Genomic DNA, 21,187 nt, shown 5'->3' with positions numbered 1-21,187 from the left:
CATATAGACTACAGCCCTTCTGCTTTACTCGACATAACTAAGGACTATTTGCTAGTATCTTATGAAATCAAGTTGGTATGGGAGATTTTCACCAATATTCAAAATGTGCACATCATCTTGCTTTTCCTCTGCCTTATTTGTTGGGTGTTATAAAAAAATTTTAAAAGACTACAAAATCAATCACAGTTTCATGAAATAAAGTCCCAAAATAAAATTCAAAATTAGGTATTTAATAATGATGACATTTAAGAGCCCACTTTTCTCAGAAACACTTTCCAAATATATTCTTTCCTTTACTTCTCACAAGGAGCCTACCAGAAATAAGATTACTGCCATTTCAGAGGAAGAAAGTAAGGCTCTCAGAAGCTAAATTACATGCAGTGTCCAAAAATTTGAATCCAGGTCTGATGCCACAGCCCATTCTTTCCATGACACCTCTCTGGATTAAAGGAACCAAGACAATTTTCCTTGTGACAACAAGAAAATCTGGCTGTAGAACAGAGAGCAAACTAAGGCTTAAAAAAAAGTCACAAATTTAATCAAATGTCTATTTTTTTAAGAAATTACTGGTATGCTAGCTACATGAAACAGGTTTGAACATTCCAATTTGAAATACTCTTGTACCTTCACTTAGTAAATAAAAAATATAAATCTCATCTGACTTTAATTTCCTCTTTCTTAAAATTACATTACATCAAATATGAATAAAGCCTAGAAGGCAAAAATGAAAAGAATAATGATATTAGGATGGCAGGATTTTATATAAAAATAAGTTTTACATTTTTAAAATTTCCTTTAAAATTTTTAATATTGTAACACTTTTACTTAATGCCATTACAAAAACCTCTGTTATTATGTTAGTACTTAACAGAAGATATGAAATGGAAGTTGACTTGACCAGCAAATATGACTTACTTTTTAAAATACCAAAAGTGATTCTCAGGTTAATGAAGACCCTCTAATGAAATTCATTAATACACAAAAATCTACTTCACTTTTCTATGAATCCTGCTAAAATAAGTGTCAACAGGGAGGCTAAATTATGATATTCTCAGAGTCTGTTACTACAAAAGCTAGTTGAAATAAATGGGCCACTAACAGATTGTGATATGGAAATTTTGTATGTAAGGATTTTTATTATAATAGTATACTGTTTTAATGAAATTTACAACTAAGAATTATTAATTATTTACTTACTAACTCATCTTCAATAATTATTCACTCAAAAACAAATACAATTAAAAATACTGGCCTTTATTTCTACCTCAAAGAAATTAAGATAATTATACTAAATTTTATGTCAACATCTCAAACATTTTCTATTAACTACCTCGAAATGGTATTAAAACAAATATAGAAATATCTGAGTTTTCATTTACTTATTATTGGAATTCAAAATTGTAAATAGACATATAAAATAAACAATAAAAAACAAACATATCCAGCATTCAAAAGAATGGTTACTGGGCAAATATCGCATAAGAGGAAAAACATAGCATTAATGGCTAATCTAGTAATAAATTCTCTTTTACATTTTTTGCACAAATTCTACATTTTAACCTCTGAATAAAACTGTTTAAACTTTCCAAATTTCATAATCTGTTTCTACTATTCCAAAAAGCATGCCATATGGGTAACATCTAATTTATACCCTCCAAACTGAAATTTACAAGCCAATGATATGCTGTAACAAAAGTAGGATGTCATATGACTTAATACCTATAAAAAAAAGGGCAGTTAAAAACATATGTTCATTATCATCTATATTTTCACATCAATTCCAAATTAATTTCTTGGTACAGAAATAGCTACCTTTAAAGAAGATAAGTATCTGTATTTTCCCAGTTTATAAAATATTTTGAAAATGAGTCAACCAAGCTATGGGTTAAAAATGTATTCCCTACTAATTCCTATTCATTCAACACATATTTGTATCATCACAATTTTCATTACTCTACTTACTACACAGAAAAGTATAAATGCAAAACTGCAGAAACTTCTTAAAAGACGGATTTAAAATTCTCTAAAGAAAATTCTACACAAACTGAAGTCAGGAAATAGTTGAAAACAGATGTCACTACAGCAACCCCAAAGGAAGATGATGAAGTGATGTACTTACGTTTCAAAACAGCGATCCACGTTGTCAGACATCAAAAGCAGCATGCATAGTTGTTCAAGGGCTATTAGTTGCATGTCCCTTTCATCGCCCTGTCCCATTTGTAGCCATTCCAGCAATGTGTCTGGATCCACATCTGCCATGTTTTTTTTTTAAAGCCTCTTTGCTTAAATTAAAAAAGGAAAGGGAAAAAATTCCTTTAAATGTCCAGGACTGATCAGCTTGGGTTTAAAATTTTTTCCTGTGCATCAGCTGGAACCAAATTTTCATGGTGTCCTCCTAGGAATTAGAAAAGACTCATAAGTTATGTTTTTGGATATAGCGCTTAATGTTTTTCAACTTTCCTTATTCCTCGGGTTTAACGCTCATCTATCATACTAAATAAAAAACAGTTTTGCACAAGAGTATAAGTTGATTAGGTTGCTGGCTTGACTGGAAACCAGAGCTCTTTGTCAAAGACAGTCAAACAAGCTTCGGATCCCACTACTGCTATCACTAACGTCAGTGCCAAAAGGCAAAGAACACCTTACTAAAGGTTCTTTTTTTTCCAGCAAACTTCTCCCCCCCTCCTCCACCCAAAACTGATCTTCAGATAAGGGTTAGATTCAGACTCTAAGCACTTGGATCCAATCCCCCTCCAAATTAAGTTTCTGCTTTAAAATTACTTCTAAATTCACAAATTTTGCTGACTTCTCAATTTACTCACTGCTATCTTTAAAATGTCCAAATACAAACGATAATTAGATACAAGACGTATCTACGAATAAAGACCTGGTTAGAAATGTTGGCAGTCTTGTCAAATGTTCTTAAAAGTTTAAAAAGAAATGCTAAAAGTAAATACTATGGACTACAACGTTACGGATCAGAATATAGGCCAATCTAAGGCCCTCTTTCCCCGTCTCCACAGAATAGAGCAGTTGGTTTTAGGGAAAACAAACAAAACAAAAGCCCACACACACAAAACAGAGAACCTGCTCCAAAAGGCAAGTCACGACCAAAGCCTGTAAGCGCCCTGACGGGAAGGCAGCTCTGGGTCCCCCGTAACCCAGCGGCAGGTGTGTGAATCCAGAGGCGGCCCCGGGGGGCACCCAACGGCGGAGACCAGAAGGAAGGGCCCAACACTCGGGCCCAGCCGAGCCCCACGCCGGCGGCGCAGGCACCGCGCCCCGGTTTCCAGGCACCAAGCCCCGCTAAGTTAGCTACCTGTGCCTAGGAGGAGGGCGAAGTTCTGGAGGAGAAGCAGCCAGCCTCCGTGCCCGAGAGGAGGCCGCCGCACAGGACGGCGAGTCTCGGGGAGCGGCGCCCAGAGCTCCCGAGGCCTGGCGGGTCGTCCCTGGGTTGGCCGGGCAGCGAACCCTTCTGAAGGGCAAGGGGGGGGCCGCCTTGGGCTCTGGCTCGGGCTAGCAGGGCCCCGCCGCGGGAGGGAAACAAAGGGGCTAAGCGGGTGAGTAGGCAGCAGCCCCGCCGACCTCACCAGGGGCCCGGGTCTCGCTCCCGGCCCGCTGCCTGGCATCTCGGCCCCCAGGCCTGGCCCTTCCGACCGCCCAGAGCGCTCCCGCTTCCCCTTCCCTCAAGCTCTTACCCGGTCTCGTCGTCCCAAACCGCTCCAGTCCAGCTCCTAGCAGGCCGCGGGCAGAGCCAGGCCCGGCCGCGGCCCTCGAGTTGCCAGGAAGCCGCAGGCCGCGCGAGTCTAGCCGGGCAGGCGGCACAGGAAAAGCCGCGCCTCGTCCCTCCCCTTCCTCCGCGGGGTCCTGGTGTCAGAGAAGCGAGAGATTCCCCCGACCCGCGAAAGCCAGCGCACGTCCCGTCCCCGGCACGCGGCTCCTCAGTCCCCGCAACTCAGAGACCCGCGCGGCGCTGGCGGCGGCGGCGGGGGGAGGCCGCGTCCATCGAGATCCCGGAGGGGGAAGGGAGGATGGTCGAGGGAGAGCTGGGCGGAGAGGCTGAGGAGGGCCGGCGAGCTCGATGGGGGCGGAGCAAATGGGCTCTCCTCCCAGCCACCCGGCCGGCCGCCACGTGGGGCGCTGCAGAGACCCGCGGGCCAGCCGCGCAGGGGCGCCACCCGGCCCGAGGCGTCGCTGCCCCGCCAGGGCGCGCAGGCCTCCCGGGGCGCGGGTTCCCTGGGCCCCGGCACCTGCCGTGTTTCCACAGCACGTCCCGACGCCTTCACGCTGCGCCGTGGACGCGAGCGCGCTCGCAGCACCTGCCCCGCGGTGCACGCATGCCCAGCTGGTTCGGCGCGGCGCCCACACGCGCAGCGGGCTCCCGCCGGAGGCTCCCGTCCGCGCCTCAAGGCTGCGACCCGGCCTCTCGCCGCCGAGCCTCCCGCCCCGCGACCCGGACCCCGCCTGCAGCCGCCAGTCCTCCCAGCAGGTCGCGCCTCCTCGCGCGCGGATGTGAGTCGCGGTGGGGAAAGCGTTTCGCTTCGATCCCTGGAGGCAGTCGGCCCCTCAGTTCACCGAAAGAGAACCTTTCGCCACAACCCTGGGAAGTGAACACCGAGTATGAGCGCCATTGTGCAGACGTGAGAACTGAGGCATGAACCCAGGGCCCTTGCGTCCCCGGTTAGCGGCAGCGCCGGAGGGTGCTTCTGCTTCTACTGCGGGTCGTGGTCTCCATGTCCGTGGTTAGTCCCCTCAAACGTTTTCTTTCCCACGCATTGAAAATAAAATGCGCCTGCTTATAGGGAGTACTTGGAGATATTTAGGATGTAATTAATTGGAAATGTGAATATAGCTATCTTTTTTAAATCAAGAAATGAATCCCGGGGTTTTGTGAGATAAACCCATGCCCCAGACACTCCCCCTGTACGCTTTCATCTTTTGAACAGAAATGAATATTACATGATAGTATTTGAGACGTGTTCCTTTAAGAAATCAGAGAAGCTGCTTCATAAGGCTGAAATTCCAGATTTTCACTTCACATATATTTAAGCACATGTCCCCCTGTCGCACGTAACTGTCCCTGTTTCTCCTGTTAACAGATCAAGAGAAAAGGGTAGAGGATTCCCCTATCTTGTGGCGACTGCAAAGCATGAGAATAATTGTTTGGGAGCTATGAATGTAACTTGTAACTGCCAAGAAAATCTTCAAGGAGGAAATGGCATTCTCTCTGGACCTTGAAGAATGGGTAGACTGTGGACACAGCAAGGTAACAAGCAAAGCTTCATATATGTTCTGAGATAAAAGAAAGAGGACCAGTGCCCCAAGCAAGGAACTCGAGTTAAGCAAAGAGAAGGAGAGAAGGTTAAGGGCTAAATTATGCAGGGCCTGAAAATTTATAGGCTGAAGTAACTAACAAGTTCTGGGCTAGAATACTGACTGGAAAAATTAGTCTTAGAAAGATTGTTTGATAAGGCAAGAGTGCCCCAAATGGCTAAAAAGAGCTACCTAGACAAGGAAATTAGCTAGAAGGTTGCTGAAATCCTCCAGTAGTATAGAAAGGAAGGGCCTAGGTATTGATAATAAGGGAGAAGAGTGCTTGCTTCTGCATCACATGTACTAAAAAGTAAAGTAAAATAAAATAATAAAATAAAATTAATGGATTTAATTGACATTCATAGAACAGTCCACTCCAAAGCTGCAGAATAGGCATTCTCCTCAAGTGCACATGGGACATTCTCAAAGATAGACCACATGTTAGGACATAAAACAAGTGTCTACAAGTTCAAGATTGAAATCATATCAAGCATCTTCTCAGACATTTACACAATGGAACACTATGCAGCTGTAAAAACGAAGGATTCCTTAACCTTTGAGACAGCATGGTGGGACCTGGAGAGTATTATGCTAAATGAAATAAGCCAGTCAGAGAAGGACAATTTTCACATGATCTTACTCATATGTGGAATCTAAGGAATAAAATAAACCGATAAGCAAAATAGATCCAGAGACATAGAAGCATTGAACACACTGATGAATCTCAGAGGGAAGGCAGGGGGGTGTGGGTGGAAAAAGATTAACCTGAGAATTTATATGCAGATATGCATAACCCACGGACACAGACAATAGTGAGGTGAAGGCTTAGGGGCAGGGGTACAGGGTGGAGGGGATCAATTGGGGGGGGAAAGTAGACATTTGTAATACTTTCAACAATAAAAATAAATTCTAAAAGAAAATTGGAATGATACAGAGAAGATTAGCATGGGCCCTGCTCATGGATGACACACAAATTCGTGAAGCTTTTTTTTTTTTAAAATATTTTTATTGATTTCAGAGAGAGGAGAGGGAGAGAGAGAGATAAAAACATCAATGATGAGAGAGTCACTGATTGAGCCCACAACCCGGGCATGTGCCCTGACCAGGAATCGAACCCCAATCACCTGGATCCCAGGTCGATGCTCAGCCGCTAAGCCACTCCTGGCCGGGCAGTGAAGCATTTTATAAAAAATAAAGGAAAGAAAGAAAGAGAGAGAGAGAGAAAGAGAAAGAAAGAAGAAGAGAGGGAGGGAGGGAGGGAGGGAGGGAGGGAGGGAGGGAGGGAGGGAGGGAGGGAGGGAGGGAGGGAAGAAAAAATGAAGAATTAAATCTTTTTTTTTTTTTTTCCCCTTTCCTATAGTCAGTTTTTGCTTTATGAATTTTGAAGCTCAGTTATTAGGTACAAAGAAAGTTAAGATTTTTTTTTTAATTTTTAAAAATATATCTTTATTGATTTCAGAGAGAGGAAAGGTGAGGGAGAAAGAGAAATAGAAACATCAATGATGAGAGAGTCATTGATCAAGCCCGCAACCCCGGCATGTGCCCTGACCGGGAATCGAACCTGGATCCCAGGTCGACACTCAACTGCTGAGCCATGCCCAGCCGGGCGAAGAATTAAATCTTAAAAATATTTTAAAAAATATATTAGAATTCCCCCAGCTGGTGTGGTTCACTGGTTGAGCATCGACATATGCACAGAGGTCCCTGGTTCAATTCTCCATCAGGGCAACATGCCTGGGTTGTGGGCTCCATCCCCAATGGGGGGAGTGCAAGAGGCAGCCTATTGTTTTTCACATCTATATTTCTATCTCTCTCACTCCCTCTTTCTCTAAAAATCAATACAAGTATTGATTATATATTATTTTAATATATTAAAATATATATATATTAGAATTTAAATGATTAACTTCAATTTGTTTTCTAACCTACAGAGAGGACTTAAAAGTTAGGAATATGATGATATGATACTCTTGACAGAAAATAGAACAGAAAAAGAGACTACTGTTCACTTTTTTTTAAGGAAATTACTGTTTTTTTCAAATATGTTTTTATTGATTTCAGAGAGAGGAAGGGAGAGGGGGAGAGAGAGAGACAGAAACATCAATGATGAGAGAGTCTTTAATGGGCTGCCTTCTGCATTCCCCCTACTGGGGATTAAGCCAGACACCTGGGCATGTGCCCTGACCAGGAATCAAACTGTCACCTCAACCACTGAGCTACACCGGCCCAGCTATATCGAAGATTTTAAAGGAAATCTTGTCAAATGCCTTCAGAAATTTACATATTTCAACTGTGGTATCCCAATAATAACATTTTGGTAAGTTGGTGAAGGATATACATAGGAAATCTTTTCATTTTGGGGGGCAATTTTTTTCTATGTCTAAATTTATTTTAAAATTAAAAGTTAAAAAACAAAACAGTAAGTTTAGCTTGAGATAACTAATTCTTAGTAATGCTGTCTTCTAGGAATCACTTCTCTAAAGATTGAAAATGATGTATTTAAAAATAAATTCCAGAACTTTGACAATTTTTTACAAGATTCACAATATCCACCATATATCCCTTGATAGTGAAGACAAAAACCAAATAATAGTTGTAAAAGTTGTGCGCTTTATGTTCCTAGTTAGATGTTTTCGCTCCAAGGTTAAAAACCCTTCTATAATTTGCTATAACTCTTTGTAAACATCCTGTAGGCTTTGTCTTAAGGAAAGTTATTCTTGCCAGTAAATAAAAAGATTGTTAATCTTTATTAGCATACCTGGGTGCACATTAATTACCTTATAAGCTTATTTAAAAGAAAAGTAGGGTCTGATTTACAAAAATTCATTGAACAGAAAACTTTCAGGAACCTAACTTCTGTAAAAAATTATATCTTCCTTTTTTTTTTTTTTTTTAAGAATTATGTCTCCTGCCCGGCAGGCGTGGCTCAGCAGTTGAGGATTGACCTATGATCCAGGAGATCACTGTTCGATTCCCGGTCAGGGCACATGCCCGGGTTGTGGGCTCGATCCCCAGTAGGGAGCAAACAGGAGGCAGCCAATCGATGACTCTCTCTCATCACTGATGTTTCTATTTATCTCTCCCACTCCCTTCCTTTCTCTGAAATCAACAAAGACATAAAAAAAGAATTGTATCTTCTTAGTACAGATTTCAAAGTGCGTATTAGTGGAAAATACCTATATAATGATTGCATAAACTTGAAGTTTTCCCTTCTGGATATATGCTATCAAAGAATTATTGTTAATTGTTTTTATCTATAATAATAATTGTATAATTGTTATATTATCTGAAAGAGACTCCTCAACACTTAGAAAAGCATTCTAAATTATTTACAGATGAAATTATATGACAACTAGGATTTGCTTCAAAACAAATTTGAGAGAATAGTGGGTAGAGAATAGATGAAACACAATTGGCCACAATAGAGTGCGAATAACTATTGAATCTGTGTCCTAGGAACATACGAGTTCATTATACTAGTATCTATACTTTTGAGAATGTTTGAGAGTCCCATAAAAAGTCATTTTTAGCCCGGCCAGGCATGGCTCAGCGGTTGAGCGTCGAACTAGGATCCAGGCGATCGGGGTTCGATTCCTGGTCAGGACACATGCCCGGGGTTGTGGGCTCGATCCCCAGTCGGGGGAGTGCAAGAGGCAGCTGAGCAATGACTCTCTCATCATTGATGTTTCTATCTCTCTCCCTCTCTCCAAAATCAATAAAGATATATTTTTTAAAAAGACTTAGAAAAATTACAAATTAAAAATTATTATTCATTGATTTTAGAGAGAAGGGCCAAAATTACAAATATTTTAAACTAGAATAGAAAGCTGCAGAACCATAAACCCATTAAGATCCCATTTTAAAACTCTACATTCAGTTTGAATCAACATAAAGGAAGAAGTTTAAAAGAATATACATCAAACTGTTAAGTGATTTTCTCTGAAAAGTGGGTTAGGAGAAAGGGAATAAGGGAGTGTACTTTGAATTTTTTTTACAATCACTTGTAATTTAAAAAAATTTTAATGTAATGCTTACAGTGGGAAAATTCTGATAGAGTAACAAGAAAAACAATAATTAATAAAAATATTACCCCTTGATAACATTTTATGGCCCTTTTCTAGACATAAATATAAACATATAAAAGCATATGTACTCCAGATTGTGATCATATGATTATACAGTATGAAGTTAAAATAACATTAAACAAGTCTTAAGCCCTTTTCTTGGACTTCTTATATCAGCAAAGTCCAAAATTCATCTACCTGCGAGCTCTCCCTCCCAGGAGCATGCCTGCACCTTTCCCTTCTCCCTTTTCTTCCCCCACAGGCATGCATCTCCTAAACTCTAAGGGATCCCATGAGACTTGCAACCAGGGGAGCAATGGGCAGAGACAGTTCATCCCAGGCTACCCCCCCCAACCTGTCCCCAAGGTCCCTTTTCCCTGACTCTCCCGTGTGCCTACAGAGGCCCGCCTTGGCTCACTTCTTTCCCATGGCATTTCTAGAGAGGCAAAGCAGCCCCACCTCGTCTTTCTTTTGTTGTTTCCTCTATCCTCAGCCCTTCCTCGTTTCACTATTCCTAGCTTTAATAAACATACTCTCAAAATTAAAAATTTAAAAATTCATCTACTTATCACCATCCAAACACATGTGTTTTCAAAGGAGTTGGTTTTTTTATCCCTTTTATCAGCTAACTAAAGGAGACTCAGGGCCAGGCTTTAATTACCTGATCCAGGAAACGTAGCTGCTTTACTTCAGTCCTGAGGATAAAACTTTCGCTCTCAGACATCAGCGTGTCTGCTACAACAGAGTTAAAGAGGCAAGCAGCTATTCAAGTAAAGCTTCTTAGAAGGAAAATCCATCTAGGTCTGTTCAAAACCAAAATTACCTTTTACTTCTCTGGAGGTGCAATGCATAGATTATTTGAGTTCCTGTTTATAAAACCTAGGAAGGTAAATCAGATTTTAATATAAACTTGGAGCCCAGGGCATAGTGTTTGACTGACTAGGTAAATGCCAATGGTTTGATAACACCTGTAGGCTTATACATGTATCATTCATGTGGGAATGTGGGTATGTAAGGCATTCTAGAGATTAAGGCAGGGAGCTTATTGACCAAGGAAATTAACTACCCAGCTTTCTAGGCCTTCTCCACACTATTGTCTGTGTCCTGTTATAAATGGTATCATATAAACAGTATCAACATCAGTTCGTTGTTCTGCTCACCTATGCATTCATTGGATGATTCTTGCATGTGCCCTGACTGGGGATCGAACTTGCAACCTTGGTGTATCGAGATGATGCTCTAACCAACTGAGCTACCCGGCCAGGGCACAGTTTTGTCTTAAAATCTATTTTGTCTGATACTACTATAGCTATTCCAGATCTCTTTTGGGTACTGTTTTATGCTATATACTTTTTCCATTCTTTTCCTTTCAACTTGTGTCTTTGAATCCAGTTTGTCTTTTGTAGACAGCATATTGTTGGATCACTTTTTTTTCATCCATTCTGTAAATTTTTCCCTTTTGATTGGAGTGCTTAGTCCATTTACAATTAATGTAATTATTGATAGTTTTTACATCTGACATTTTGCTATTTGTTTTCTGTGTTTTATGTCTATTTTGTTTTTCCAATTCTCTATTTCTTTTTTCTTTTGTGTTAAATAATTATTTTCTGGTATATTGTTTTAAGTCCTTTGTCATTTCCTTTACTATATGTTTTTGAGATCTTTTAGTTCTTGTCCTGAGGATTACAATTAACATCTTGTAAATTTTTTAAATCGATTTTGAGGAGAGAGAGAGAAAAAAAATCACCATCAGAGCGAAATGTTGATCAGCTGCCTCCTGCAAGCTCCTCAACCCGGGATCCAACCCACAACCCCAGCATGTACCCTGACTGGGAATTGAATCAGTGAACTTTCGGTGCACTGGAAGATGCCCAACCACCTGAGCCACACCAGCCAGGGCTACCATTAACATCTTAACTTTAAAAAAATCAAATTTGGATTAATAACAACTTAATTTCAATTGTATACAAAATTTTATTCCAGTATAGCTATTTCCTCCCCACTCTTTTGTGTTATTATTGACATATAAATCACATCTTTATACACTGTATACCCATCAACTCAGTTTTAAAATCAGTGCTTTATGCAGTTTTCTCTTAAATCAGATACAGAAATAAAAGAGTTACAAACAAAAATACATTTATACTATCTTTTATATTTGTATATGTGTATTTATCTTTACCAGTACTCTGTATATCATATGTTGGCTTATTTTAGGCTATTAAAATTTTTCAAAATATTCAGTTTACATCTGCTATTTCCCTCATATTTTACCCCTCCAATAGTTTTTTACACTGTAATTATATGTAAGTTTTTATTGATTTAGAGAGAGGGGGGAAATATCAATTAAGTGTTGCACTTACTTATGCATTTATTTTTTGATTCTTGTATGTGTTTTGACTGGGGATTGAACCCAAAACCTTAACCTATCAGGATGATGCTCTAAACAAATGAGCTATCTGGCCAGGACTACACTGTAATTACCTAAAGTAATGTGGTTTAGTGAAAAGACTAAGTTTTAATTCAAAAGTCCTAGCATCTACTAATGCCTTTCAGTCTATTGAATGATTTTATATTCTGGATTTAGCCATTTTCTCACTATCTATACTTCAATTTTCTAGCTCAAAAGTAGAGAAAATAGCATCTGGCAGTATATGACTGCTGATTTCAAATGTACCACTCTCTCAAATATAGATCCAACCACAGATGAGAGAAGTTCCCTTATAATTCTAGTCTAGCAGCTGATATCCAGCAAAAAAAAACCTTTACAACATTATTAATGAGTTTTGCAACAACAGAGAGAAAATGACTAAGAACTTATAAAAGCTACTTCAAATGATCTATTGCTGTTTGCAATATGCTTTTTAAAATTGATTTGAAAGAGAGCAAGAAACATCCTTTTGTTGTTCCACTCACCTATGCATTCATTGGTTGGTTGATTCTTTGTTTGTTTGTTAAATCCTCACTAGAGGATATTTCTTCCATTGATTTTTAGAAAGAGTGGAAGAGGAGGAGACAGAGGGAGAGAGAGAGAGAGAAACATTGATGTGAGAGAGACACATCAATTGGTTGCCTCCCACAAGCACCCTGACTGGAGCAGGGATCAAACCTGCAACTCAGGTATGTGCCCTTGACCAAGATTCGAAGCTGCAGCCCATCGGTCCACAGGCCAACACTCTAACTACAGAGCCACACCAGCCAGGGTGATTGATTGATTCTTGAATGTGCCTAGACCATGGATCAAACCCAGCCTTAGTCCGGGCACAGCCTTGGTGTATTGGGTCAATGCTCTAACAAACTTAGCTACCCAACCAGGGCTGCAATATGCTTGTTTTTAAAAAAAATTCTGCAACTTCCATATTGATTTCTAAATACATGTCTATGAAAAAAATATAACTAAAAGAATGATCTCATGAATATTCCCAACAACATCATAAATGCCTATTCCTCAGGTAAATTCATTTAAAAAATCTAGGCATAGCCAAGCATGGGGATCAGGAATACCTGAGTCAGTCAGCTATTTGAAATAAGTTTTTTGGGGGGGAAAAAGGGAATACCTGAGTCTTCATAATAGATTTACTATGTTGTCTTTGTCTCTTGTTTCCTTGGGTGTAAGTTCTACTCTTCCTATCAGTTTATTGTTTGTTTTGTTTTGTTTTTAGGGAAGAAAATAATCATATTTACCTTGGAAGTGATTTTGAACAAGCCAGGTATTAATTTTAAAGGGCCAGAATCACCATCATTTAGAGTATGCACCCCAGTGACCCATAAAATCTATTTTGGCCATTTTCCCTGACCCCACTAAAAATAGTAATTATAATAATAACTGTGATAAAATGAGGGGGGAAATAATTCCTTTATACCTAGGGGCAGGTATGAAATTCTTCATCAAGGACATTTAACTTAAAGATTGAATTTTGGCAGGGATACCTAGGACAATAAGGTAGTTGGTGATTCATTAAACAGAGGTGACTTTGGGCTTTTTTGCTCTTGTTGGAAACATGCCCACATTGAAAACACCTTCCACACTGGGGTTTTATTGGCTAATGAGTTTCTGACCACAGTGATTTCTGAATACTAATGAAAGAGCAAGTCAAAGTAGACGATCTGGTTAGCATGTACTGGTATGAGTCAGACCTGTTATACAGAGATACTCATTCTAAGGAGTTTATTTTGTCCTCAGTCCTGAGGAGATTGATTGGACTGCAGTTTCTCTAATAATTGCATAAATTTCCATATGGTCCTACTTTATCAAAACATGGCTAGCCTTTGCCTTACTCTCTTACACACTCTTTGTAACAAAATAAAAAAAAAAATGTATATATATATATATATATATATATATATATATATATATATTTGCTCTTCTTTCACATATTCTTGTTTTATTTAGCTAAAGAATCCAATGTACTTTCATTAGTGGTCTGGAATCTTATTAGCAAACAATTTTATATTAGTGTTACTGTCACACTGTGTACAGGGGAGATGAAAGACTCTAAGAATAACTAATCTAGCTTCAGTAAATGGACCGAATTACTTATGCTGCATATTCTTACAGATTTAATGAACTGGGTAAGACAGTATTTACTCTTGGAACAAATCACAGTTGAAACCCTTATTCTCCTCTTAGTCAGGATTTTTTCCCTTTCTCCCTAACCTGGGTATGCCTGCGTGTTTTTTTGGTTTTTCTTTTGTTTTTAAAGAGGCAGCTTGCAGATTCAAGAAACAAAGCATAGAACTTTCTTTCCACAGTGGTTTCTCTCAACAAACACATTCCGTATTGTGACATTGATGAAATTATAACAGACTTTTTAAAAGCAGGACAATTGCTTTTCCCTATTTGACCTACTTTTGCCGCTGAAAATATGTTCCTGTCTCACAGATTCACTTAATTCTTATTGGTGGGTTAATAGAAACATATTAAGAATATTAATTTGTGGCTGCTCTGTCTGTGGGGTAGCCAGTCTCTGTCTCACTGCTTCACTAAAAAACTTTCTTTTTAAAAATGTTTTGTAACATTGGTTGATTTTTTTTTTTAAGAGAGAGGGGTTAGAGAGAGAGAGAGAGAGAGAGAAACATTTCTTTGTTGTTTTACTTATTTATGCATTCACTGGTTGATTCTTGTATATGCTCTGACTGGGGAGCAAATCCACAACCTTGGCGTATGGGGACAATGCTCTAACCAATTGGTTATCGGTGTGGTGCCCTCTGCGTCCCTACCTTTTGCTAGTGGAAATGGAATTCTTGCAATGTCTCAAGGAAAGTCATTTCCTGAGACTTGCACAGGAGGATGAGTGATATTTGCATGGAATTAACCCCCTGGATTTCCAAGGTCCCATCTCCCTCCATCTCGCCATGGAAAAAGGCCAGCCTTGTCTTCATCAGGGCTAAGATCAAAGCCACTGCCCAGAGTTCCTGTTCCATATTAAAGCACAGTCCAGTCCAGCATCTGGCTAGGTTTTAGGTTAGCTTGTGTTCCCAGATGCAGTCCATTGTCTGAGGAGTCCTCATGGTGGGCTAGCGCATGGGCGAGGGCAGGTCATGGAGGAAGCAAGAAACAGGTGCGCAAGAGAGCATTTCTTTGGGGATTTTAACCCTCCAAGATTTCAACTGCTTGCAGTGCACCCCCAGCTAATTATCTTTTTCCCAAGTTAGACTGACAGGCACCTTCCTTATATCATTCCGACTTTACTATGCATGCGCCCATTTCCCTTCCTCCAGTGATCTGCAGGGAATGCACTGGCGGTTCCCCACAGATCTTGAAGTTGCAGCTCCCTAGTGAAGCTGCCCAGATGACCATGCTTATAATGTCTGGGGCCCCCTTTGCTCTCTTCCTATTTTAATATTAGCTAGCTAATTATGACGATAACAAACTGAGCTGACTAGGGCCTCTAATAAACATTTTATTTATTTATAATATATCTTTATTGATTTCAGAGAGAACAGGGAGAGAGAGAGAGAGAGAGAGAAACATCAATAATGAGAGAGTCATTGATTGGTTGCCTCCTGCATGCCCCACACTGGGGATCGAGCCTCAGTCTCCTGGATTGTAGGTTGATGCTCAACCACTGAGCCAAGCCAACCGGGCTATTTATTTATTTTTTAATTGAATTTATTGGATTGACATTGGTTAATTTTCATTCATTGAAAATAGATAAATAATTTAAAAATATTAATTCATTTGCTTGTTCTAATTCTTAAATTCTAAATCTTAAGAATAAGTTTATTTGTAGCTATAACCCATAAATGTCCATCTTTTCATTTTTTTCAGAAATAAAGCAGGGAGTGATTAACATCTCCATCTGCTTCTGATTCTTTCTTATAGGTGTGCTACCTCCCCAATGTTACACAATATTAGGGAGCCTGGAACATAATGTCAGTGTTTTTGTAAAGGCACTGCAAGATGTTTACACGCTTAAGCTGCTGGCACTGACAAGGGGACTGGTGTCAAATGTAAACCATGATGTTTATCATTCCCAGTCAAATATATTGTGCAATGGGTAGCAATGGGCACTGTGTGAAAGGTTGCCTAATAAGCCAACCCAGGATTAGTCAGCTTCTTGAGGTGAGGTGTGTGTGACCAAGATACTGGAGGTCGTTGGTAATGGAAAGGCAGGCCGACCAATGACAGAAACCAAAAGGAGGGGAAATTCAACTCTTGGTACACAATTGAACCTTAGCACAAGGCATTTGTTCTCTCAGGTGCAGAGGCTGAGGGGCTACTGAGAAACATTGGAGGGAAAGATGCTGTTTTCTGACTTTTTACTGTTTTTCATGAAAGCTTTTCCCTGCATGAAATTTTAGAAACCAATGCAATATTAATTTATGGTGGAACCAAAAAATGCTTTCTGGGGAAATCTTTTTTCTTTTTGTAATAAAACGTTTAATTATTAAAAACAACATAACCACACTAAAGGAAATTGGAAAACAAAGCAAAGGTGAAAACATTCATAATCCTTTTGCCCCAAAACAATTACAATATCATAGTAGCATACATTCTTAGTCTCTGAACTGTTTTACATGGTTGTAATCATAGTTAGAAGATTCTGTCACGTGATTTTTTGGTAACTTATTGTAAGCTTTTCCCCCCAGAGTGCTACATAACCACCTTTTAAATAACTGAGTATATTACATCCAGCACCAATGTGCACTTTAACCATTCCACGAAGTAGGCTGTTTCCATTTTATGTTACTGTTATTATAAATAACACTGAAATAAATACAACTGGAAATATAGTTTTTTAGGTATAAAATTCTTTTAAATTTAAGTTGATTTATATAAAATACAAAACAAATGTATAAAACATATATGAGCAACTTAAAGATTAATAATAAAATGAACAGACAAGTAGCTACTTCCAATTTAAAAACTAAAACATTGCCTGTAGCCCTGGCCGGTGGCTCAATTGTTTGGAACATCGCCCTGTACACCAAAAAGTTGTGGGTTCAATTTCTGGTCAGGGCACACACCTAGATTTCGGATTCAGTCCCTGGTTGGGGCACATACAGGAGGCAACAGATCAATGTTTCTCTCTCACATTGATGTTTCTCTCTCTCTCTTTCAGTCTTTCACTCTCTCTCCCTTTCTCTTTCTCTAAAATCAATAAACATGTCCTCAGGTTAGGGTGAAAAATAAACAAGCAACCAAACAAAAAATATTGCCTGTAACTTAAAAGCCTGCCTGTGTGCTTCTCTCTGGTTACATCTGCTCCCTTCCACCCCTATGAAAATAATCACTAGGCTAAATATTTTTATTATATATATTTTCTATATTTTAGATTTCTCTTCAGGATGGGTTCTTTCTAGGAGAATTTAATAATTAAGGTAAATAAGTTGCGTGTTTATTAGGGCTAGTTTCTGATGTTACTGGAAAACATTGGTTTACTTTTGTCCTTCAAAAATTATCAGGCTTAACACACCTGAGTAGGCAGGGCAGGTCCACAGACCAGAGAAAATTTTGCCTCATGAGGAGGTGCGCTCTGTGACAGCTCTGCGCAGTATGAAGACATTAGGGGTTAGGACTGAGAACCTTTATTATAGTGAGATGATTGTGGTTTACTTATATAATGCTTCTCCTTTCTTTTCCCGGTCCATCTTCCACTCCCCAGTTATTTTGGTTTGCTATTTAAATATTGTAATCTAATCACTTGTCCATTTAAAACAAGCAGTTCTTTTTATTCAGTATATTGGTGTCTATCTTCTGGGATAAATGCCAACAATAATCGTGTTCAACCTGACCTAGTTCCAAGGAATCAGATTGGTCAGATTTATTTTTCAGTTTTGAAAATGGAGAAACTAAAATAATTTTAAAGTAATTGGCCAGTAATATAACCAATAAGGATGGTTAGCTTTTAGGTCAATAGTAAAAATCCCAAACTAGCCCTGGTAGCGTGGCTCAGTTGGTTGGGCGTGGTCCAATACACCAAAAGGTTTCAGTCTGATTCCCGGTCAGGGCACATACAACTAGAGGGATGGGCGAGGCAACTGATAGATGTTTCCCTCCCTCCCTCCCACCCTCCCTCTCTCTCTCTCTGCCTTCCTCTCTCTCTAAAATCAATAAAAACATATCCTCAGGTGAGAATTAAAAAAAAAAAAAATCCCAAACTAGTGTTTCTGATTGCTTGCATGAGGTTCAGTTAAGATATTTAATAAATTCAGTTTAATAAGTATCCCAGGAGTGGGATGTTGGCTTGCAGGGTCTCCTTTGTTATAGAGAGTGCAGGCTAAGGGCAAAAAGGAGAGAACATGAAATTTAAAATAATGTACAAAATTAAGAACTAAAATGTGGGTTGAAGGGAGAGAAAGAAGGTAAAAATAAACCAATTGGTCTGGCAGGCTAGGGATGAGGAAGGATTTGCGGAGATTTAGAGGATGGACTTTGGAGCCACTTTGCGAGAAAGAGGAAGCTTAATGAGCCAACCTTTTGCTAACATTACACAGACAGTAAAGAACTAAGTCAGAATTTTAACCCAAGCCCTGGCTGGGTAGCTCAGTTGGTTAGAACATTATCCCAATATGCCACAGTTTGGGATTCAATCTCTGGTCGGGATGTGTACGGGAGGCCAGTGATCACTGTTTTTCTCTCTCTCTCTCTAAAATATATTGTGCACTTACTGTGCACTATTGCTCTAGCTGCTTTAAATATGATCTCATTTAATCTATTCCACATCCTTCAGAAGTAGGCACTATTATTATCTGCACCTCCATTTTGCAAGTAAGGAAACTCAGAGACGGAGGTCGAGTAATTTCCCAGAGTGAGTAGTAGAGCTGGGAGTCAACCCCAAGCAGTTGGGCTCCAGAACCTGTGCTCTTAACAACTGAACTTTTCCCCCCATCATGCGTAGTGTTTTTGAGGCTGCCCCTCTGAACGTAGAGGCATATTTGTTCTTTCACAAAAGAATGATGAAGGAAGAAAAAGAAAGAGGGGTGGAGGGAGGCAAAGATAAGACCAGAGATGAGAGAAACAAGGACCATAAAGCCAGGGACAAGAGAGAAAAAAAAATTGCAGTACAGAATTGTAATATGATCCTATTTGTAAATTCACACACACACACACACACACACGTTTTTTAAAAAGGAAAAATATTTTAGATTCACTGGTTTCCTGAACTGATTAGTTTTTGTTGGTCTGTTATTACCTTTATTTTTCAGAATATTATTTATACAAACGGTGGTAAGAACATTTTTTCTTGGGAAAGAAAAAGTCCTAAATTGCCTAATTTAAAACCTAACAGATTTGGGGGATGTTGTGAGTGTCTGCAGATAGTCAGGAGGCTTGAGACAAACCTCTTGCGGGAACTTCCTCCCTCTGACTCCTCAGTGTGTCTGTAACACTCAGCTCCACGTGTACTTAGAAGAACAGGATATCCTGACTTAAATAACAAAGGCAGCGATGTGAGACCTCCAGATGAGGGTCCCAGTGGCTTTTCCTGTTTCTCAAATTAGCATCTCTGTTCAAAAACAAAATCCATGCTGGGATCCTCTGTTGTCCTCAAAAGATAGATCCAAAAAAGCTGGGCTGATGAGAGGATAGTGGCCCAGTGCCTTCTTTGAGCCTGAAGCAAAGGGGCCTGGCTCATCACAGCAGTGAGCTCCATGGACAGGTGTGTGCTTTTGTCACATCTTATAGTGGGGCTTTTCCCAGCAACCTCCAGGATCCAAGGTGGGGCAAGAGTTAGCTGCCTGTGCTGAGCTTTCCTCCCTCATCCCAACTGCCCTGCTGTTAGCTACAAGTGTGTGCTCCTTAGCTCTCCAATGCCAGTCATTACTCTCTACAGACACAAGCCTAGGTGCTACTGGGTTTGAGCTTGTGTTCATTGGCAGCTGGGGGACAAAGTGTGAACCTCTTCCCTTGATGGTAGCGCCTAAATCAACAGGGCTCCGAGGGACCAGGGAGTATACTTAAATGATACAAATAATTGTTATCATTATGTAAGTATCCAATGATAAAAACATCATGCCGGGACAGAAGAAATTGATGTCTTAGAAATGAGAAGATGTATTTAAAAGGAGTCAACAAAAACCTCTCCAGCAATCCCCAGTCCTTTTGATTCTCTCAGTCTCTCAATGGCCAGCTGGAAGGCAGATGGAATAATTAGAAGAGTCTAGAGTCACCATGGGACTTAACAGAAAACCAGATGATTCTTCTCACTTGGTTACCCCATGGGAAGGGCCTTTAAAACATCTAAACTTCTAAACTAAACAGTGTGTGTATTGGGGTGAGTGTGTGGTGAATTATAACAGCACTATGGATATATCTCATTTCCAGACAGGAGGATTACACTGATTTCCTCAAACACAGAAGCTATAGAAAGGCTTAATGCACTAATGCTTTCTGTTGGGGGTGCAGTAGCCTGAATGACTAATGGAGATTCAAAAGCTGCCATAGAAATGCAGAATTTTATTAAGCACAGATCTAGCTCTGAGACTCTTGATTTTCAACATTAAGAGCCGATTACATTTCCAGAGTGGTGGATGAGGTAGCTTCTTAAATGCTTTAAAACAGTTTTTTGTTCATCAATATATATATATTTTAATTTATCTTGATTGTTGAAAGTATTACAGGTGTCCCATTTTCCCCCCCAATTGACCCCCTCCACCTCGCTCCCACCCACTCCCCAGGACTTCACCCCATCGTCTGTGTCCATGGGTTATGCATATATGCATATAACTCCTTTGGTTAATCTCTTCCCACCCTCCATGCCCCTTCCCTCTTCCCTCTGAAATATGATTGTCTGTTACATGCATCAATGCCTCTGGATCTATTTAGTTCATCAGATCCTTTTGTTCATTAGCTTCTTGCTAAAGAAGACCCTTCAACATTTCCTGTAGTGCTGGTTTGGTGGTGATGAACTCCTTTAGCTTTTCCTTGTCTGAGAAGCTCTTTATCTGACCTTCAATTGTAAATGATAGCTTTGCTGGGTAGAGCAATCTTGGTTGTAGTTCCATGTTTTTCATCACTTTGAATATTTCTTGCCACTCCCTTCTGGCCTGAAAAGTTTCTGTTGAGAAATCAGCTGACAGTCGTATGGGTGCTCCCTTGTAGGTGACTAATTGCTTTTCTCTTGCTACTTTTAAGATTCTCTCTGTCTTTAACCTTTGGCATTTTCATTATGATGTGTCTTGCTGTGGGCCTCTTTGGGTTCCTCTTGTGTGGGACCCTCTGTGCTTCCTGGACTTATAAGTCTATTTCTTTCCCCAGGTAGGGGAAGTTTTCTGTAATTATTTTTTCAAATAGGTTCTCAATTTCTTGCCCTCTTTCATCTCCTTCTGGCACCCCTATAATACGAATGTTGGGCCTCTTGAAGTTG

The 21,187-nt window shown here is 40.0% G+C and overlaps 1 protein-coding gene across 6 annotated transcripts in view; it reads right to left on the bottom strand.

The window, feature by feature from the left end:
• The window catches only part of HECTD1 (HECT domain E3 ubiquitin protein ligase 1), a 94,197-nt gene extending 89,954 nt beyond the window's left edge, over positions 1-4,243 (bottom strand). For all 6 annotated transcript variants that reach the window (XM_081146056.1, XM_081146057.1, XM_081146058.1 and 3 more), the window contains exons 1-2: positions 3,699-4,243; positions 2,120-2,395 (exon numbers count right to left, since the gene is read on the bottom strand). In XM_081146056.1, coding sequence (XP_081002182.1) covers positions 2,120-2,259 — 140 coding nt within the window. In that variant the 5' untranslated portion in view covers positions 2,260-2,395; positions 3,699-4,243. The remainder of the gene's footprint in view (positions 1-2,119; positions 2,396-3,698) is intronic.
• Positions 4,244-21,187: the final 16,944 nt, after the last annotated feature.

This window comes from Miniopterus schreibersii, assembly GCF_964146895.1.
Source record: "Miniopterus schreibersii genome assembly, chromosome: 1".
NCBI lineage: Eukaryota > Metazoa > Chordata > Mammalia > Chiroptera > Miniopteridae > Miniopterus > Miniopterus schreibersii.
This window is presented reverse-complemented; position numbering and strand designations above follow the sequence as displayed.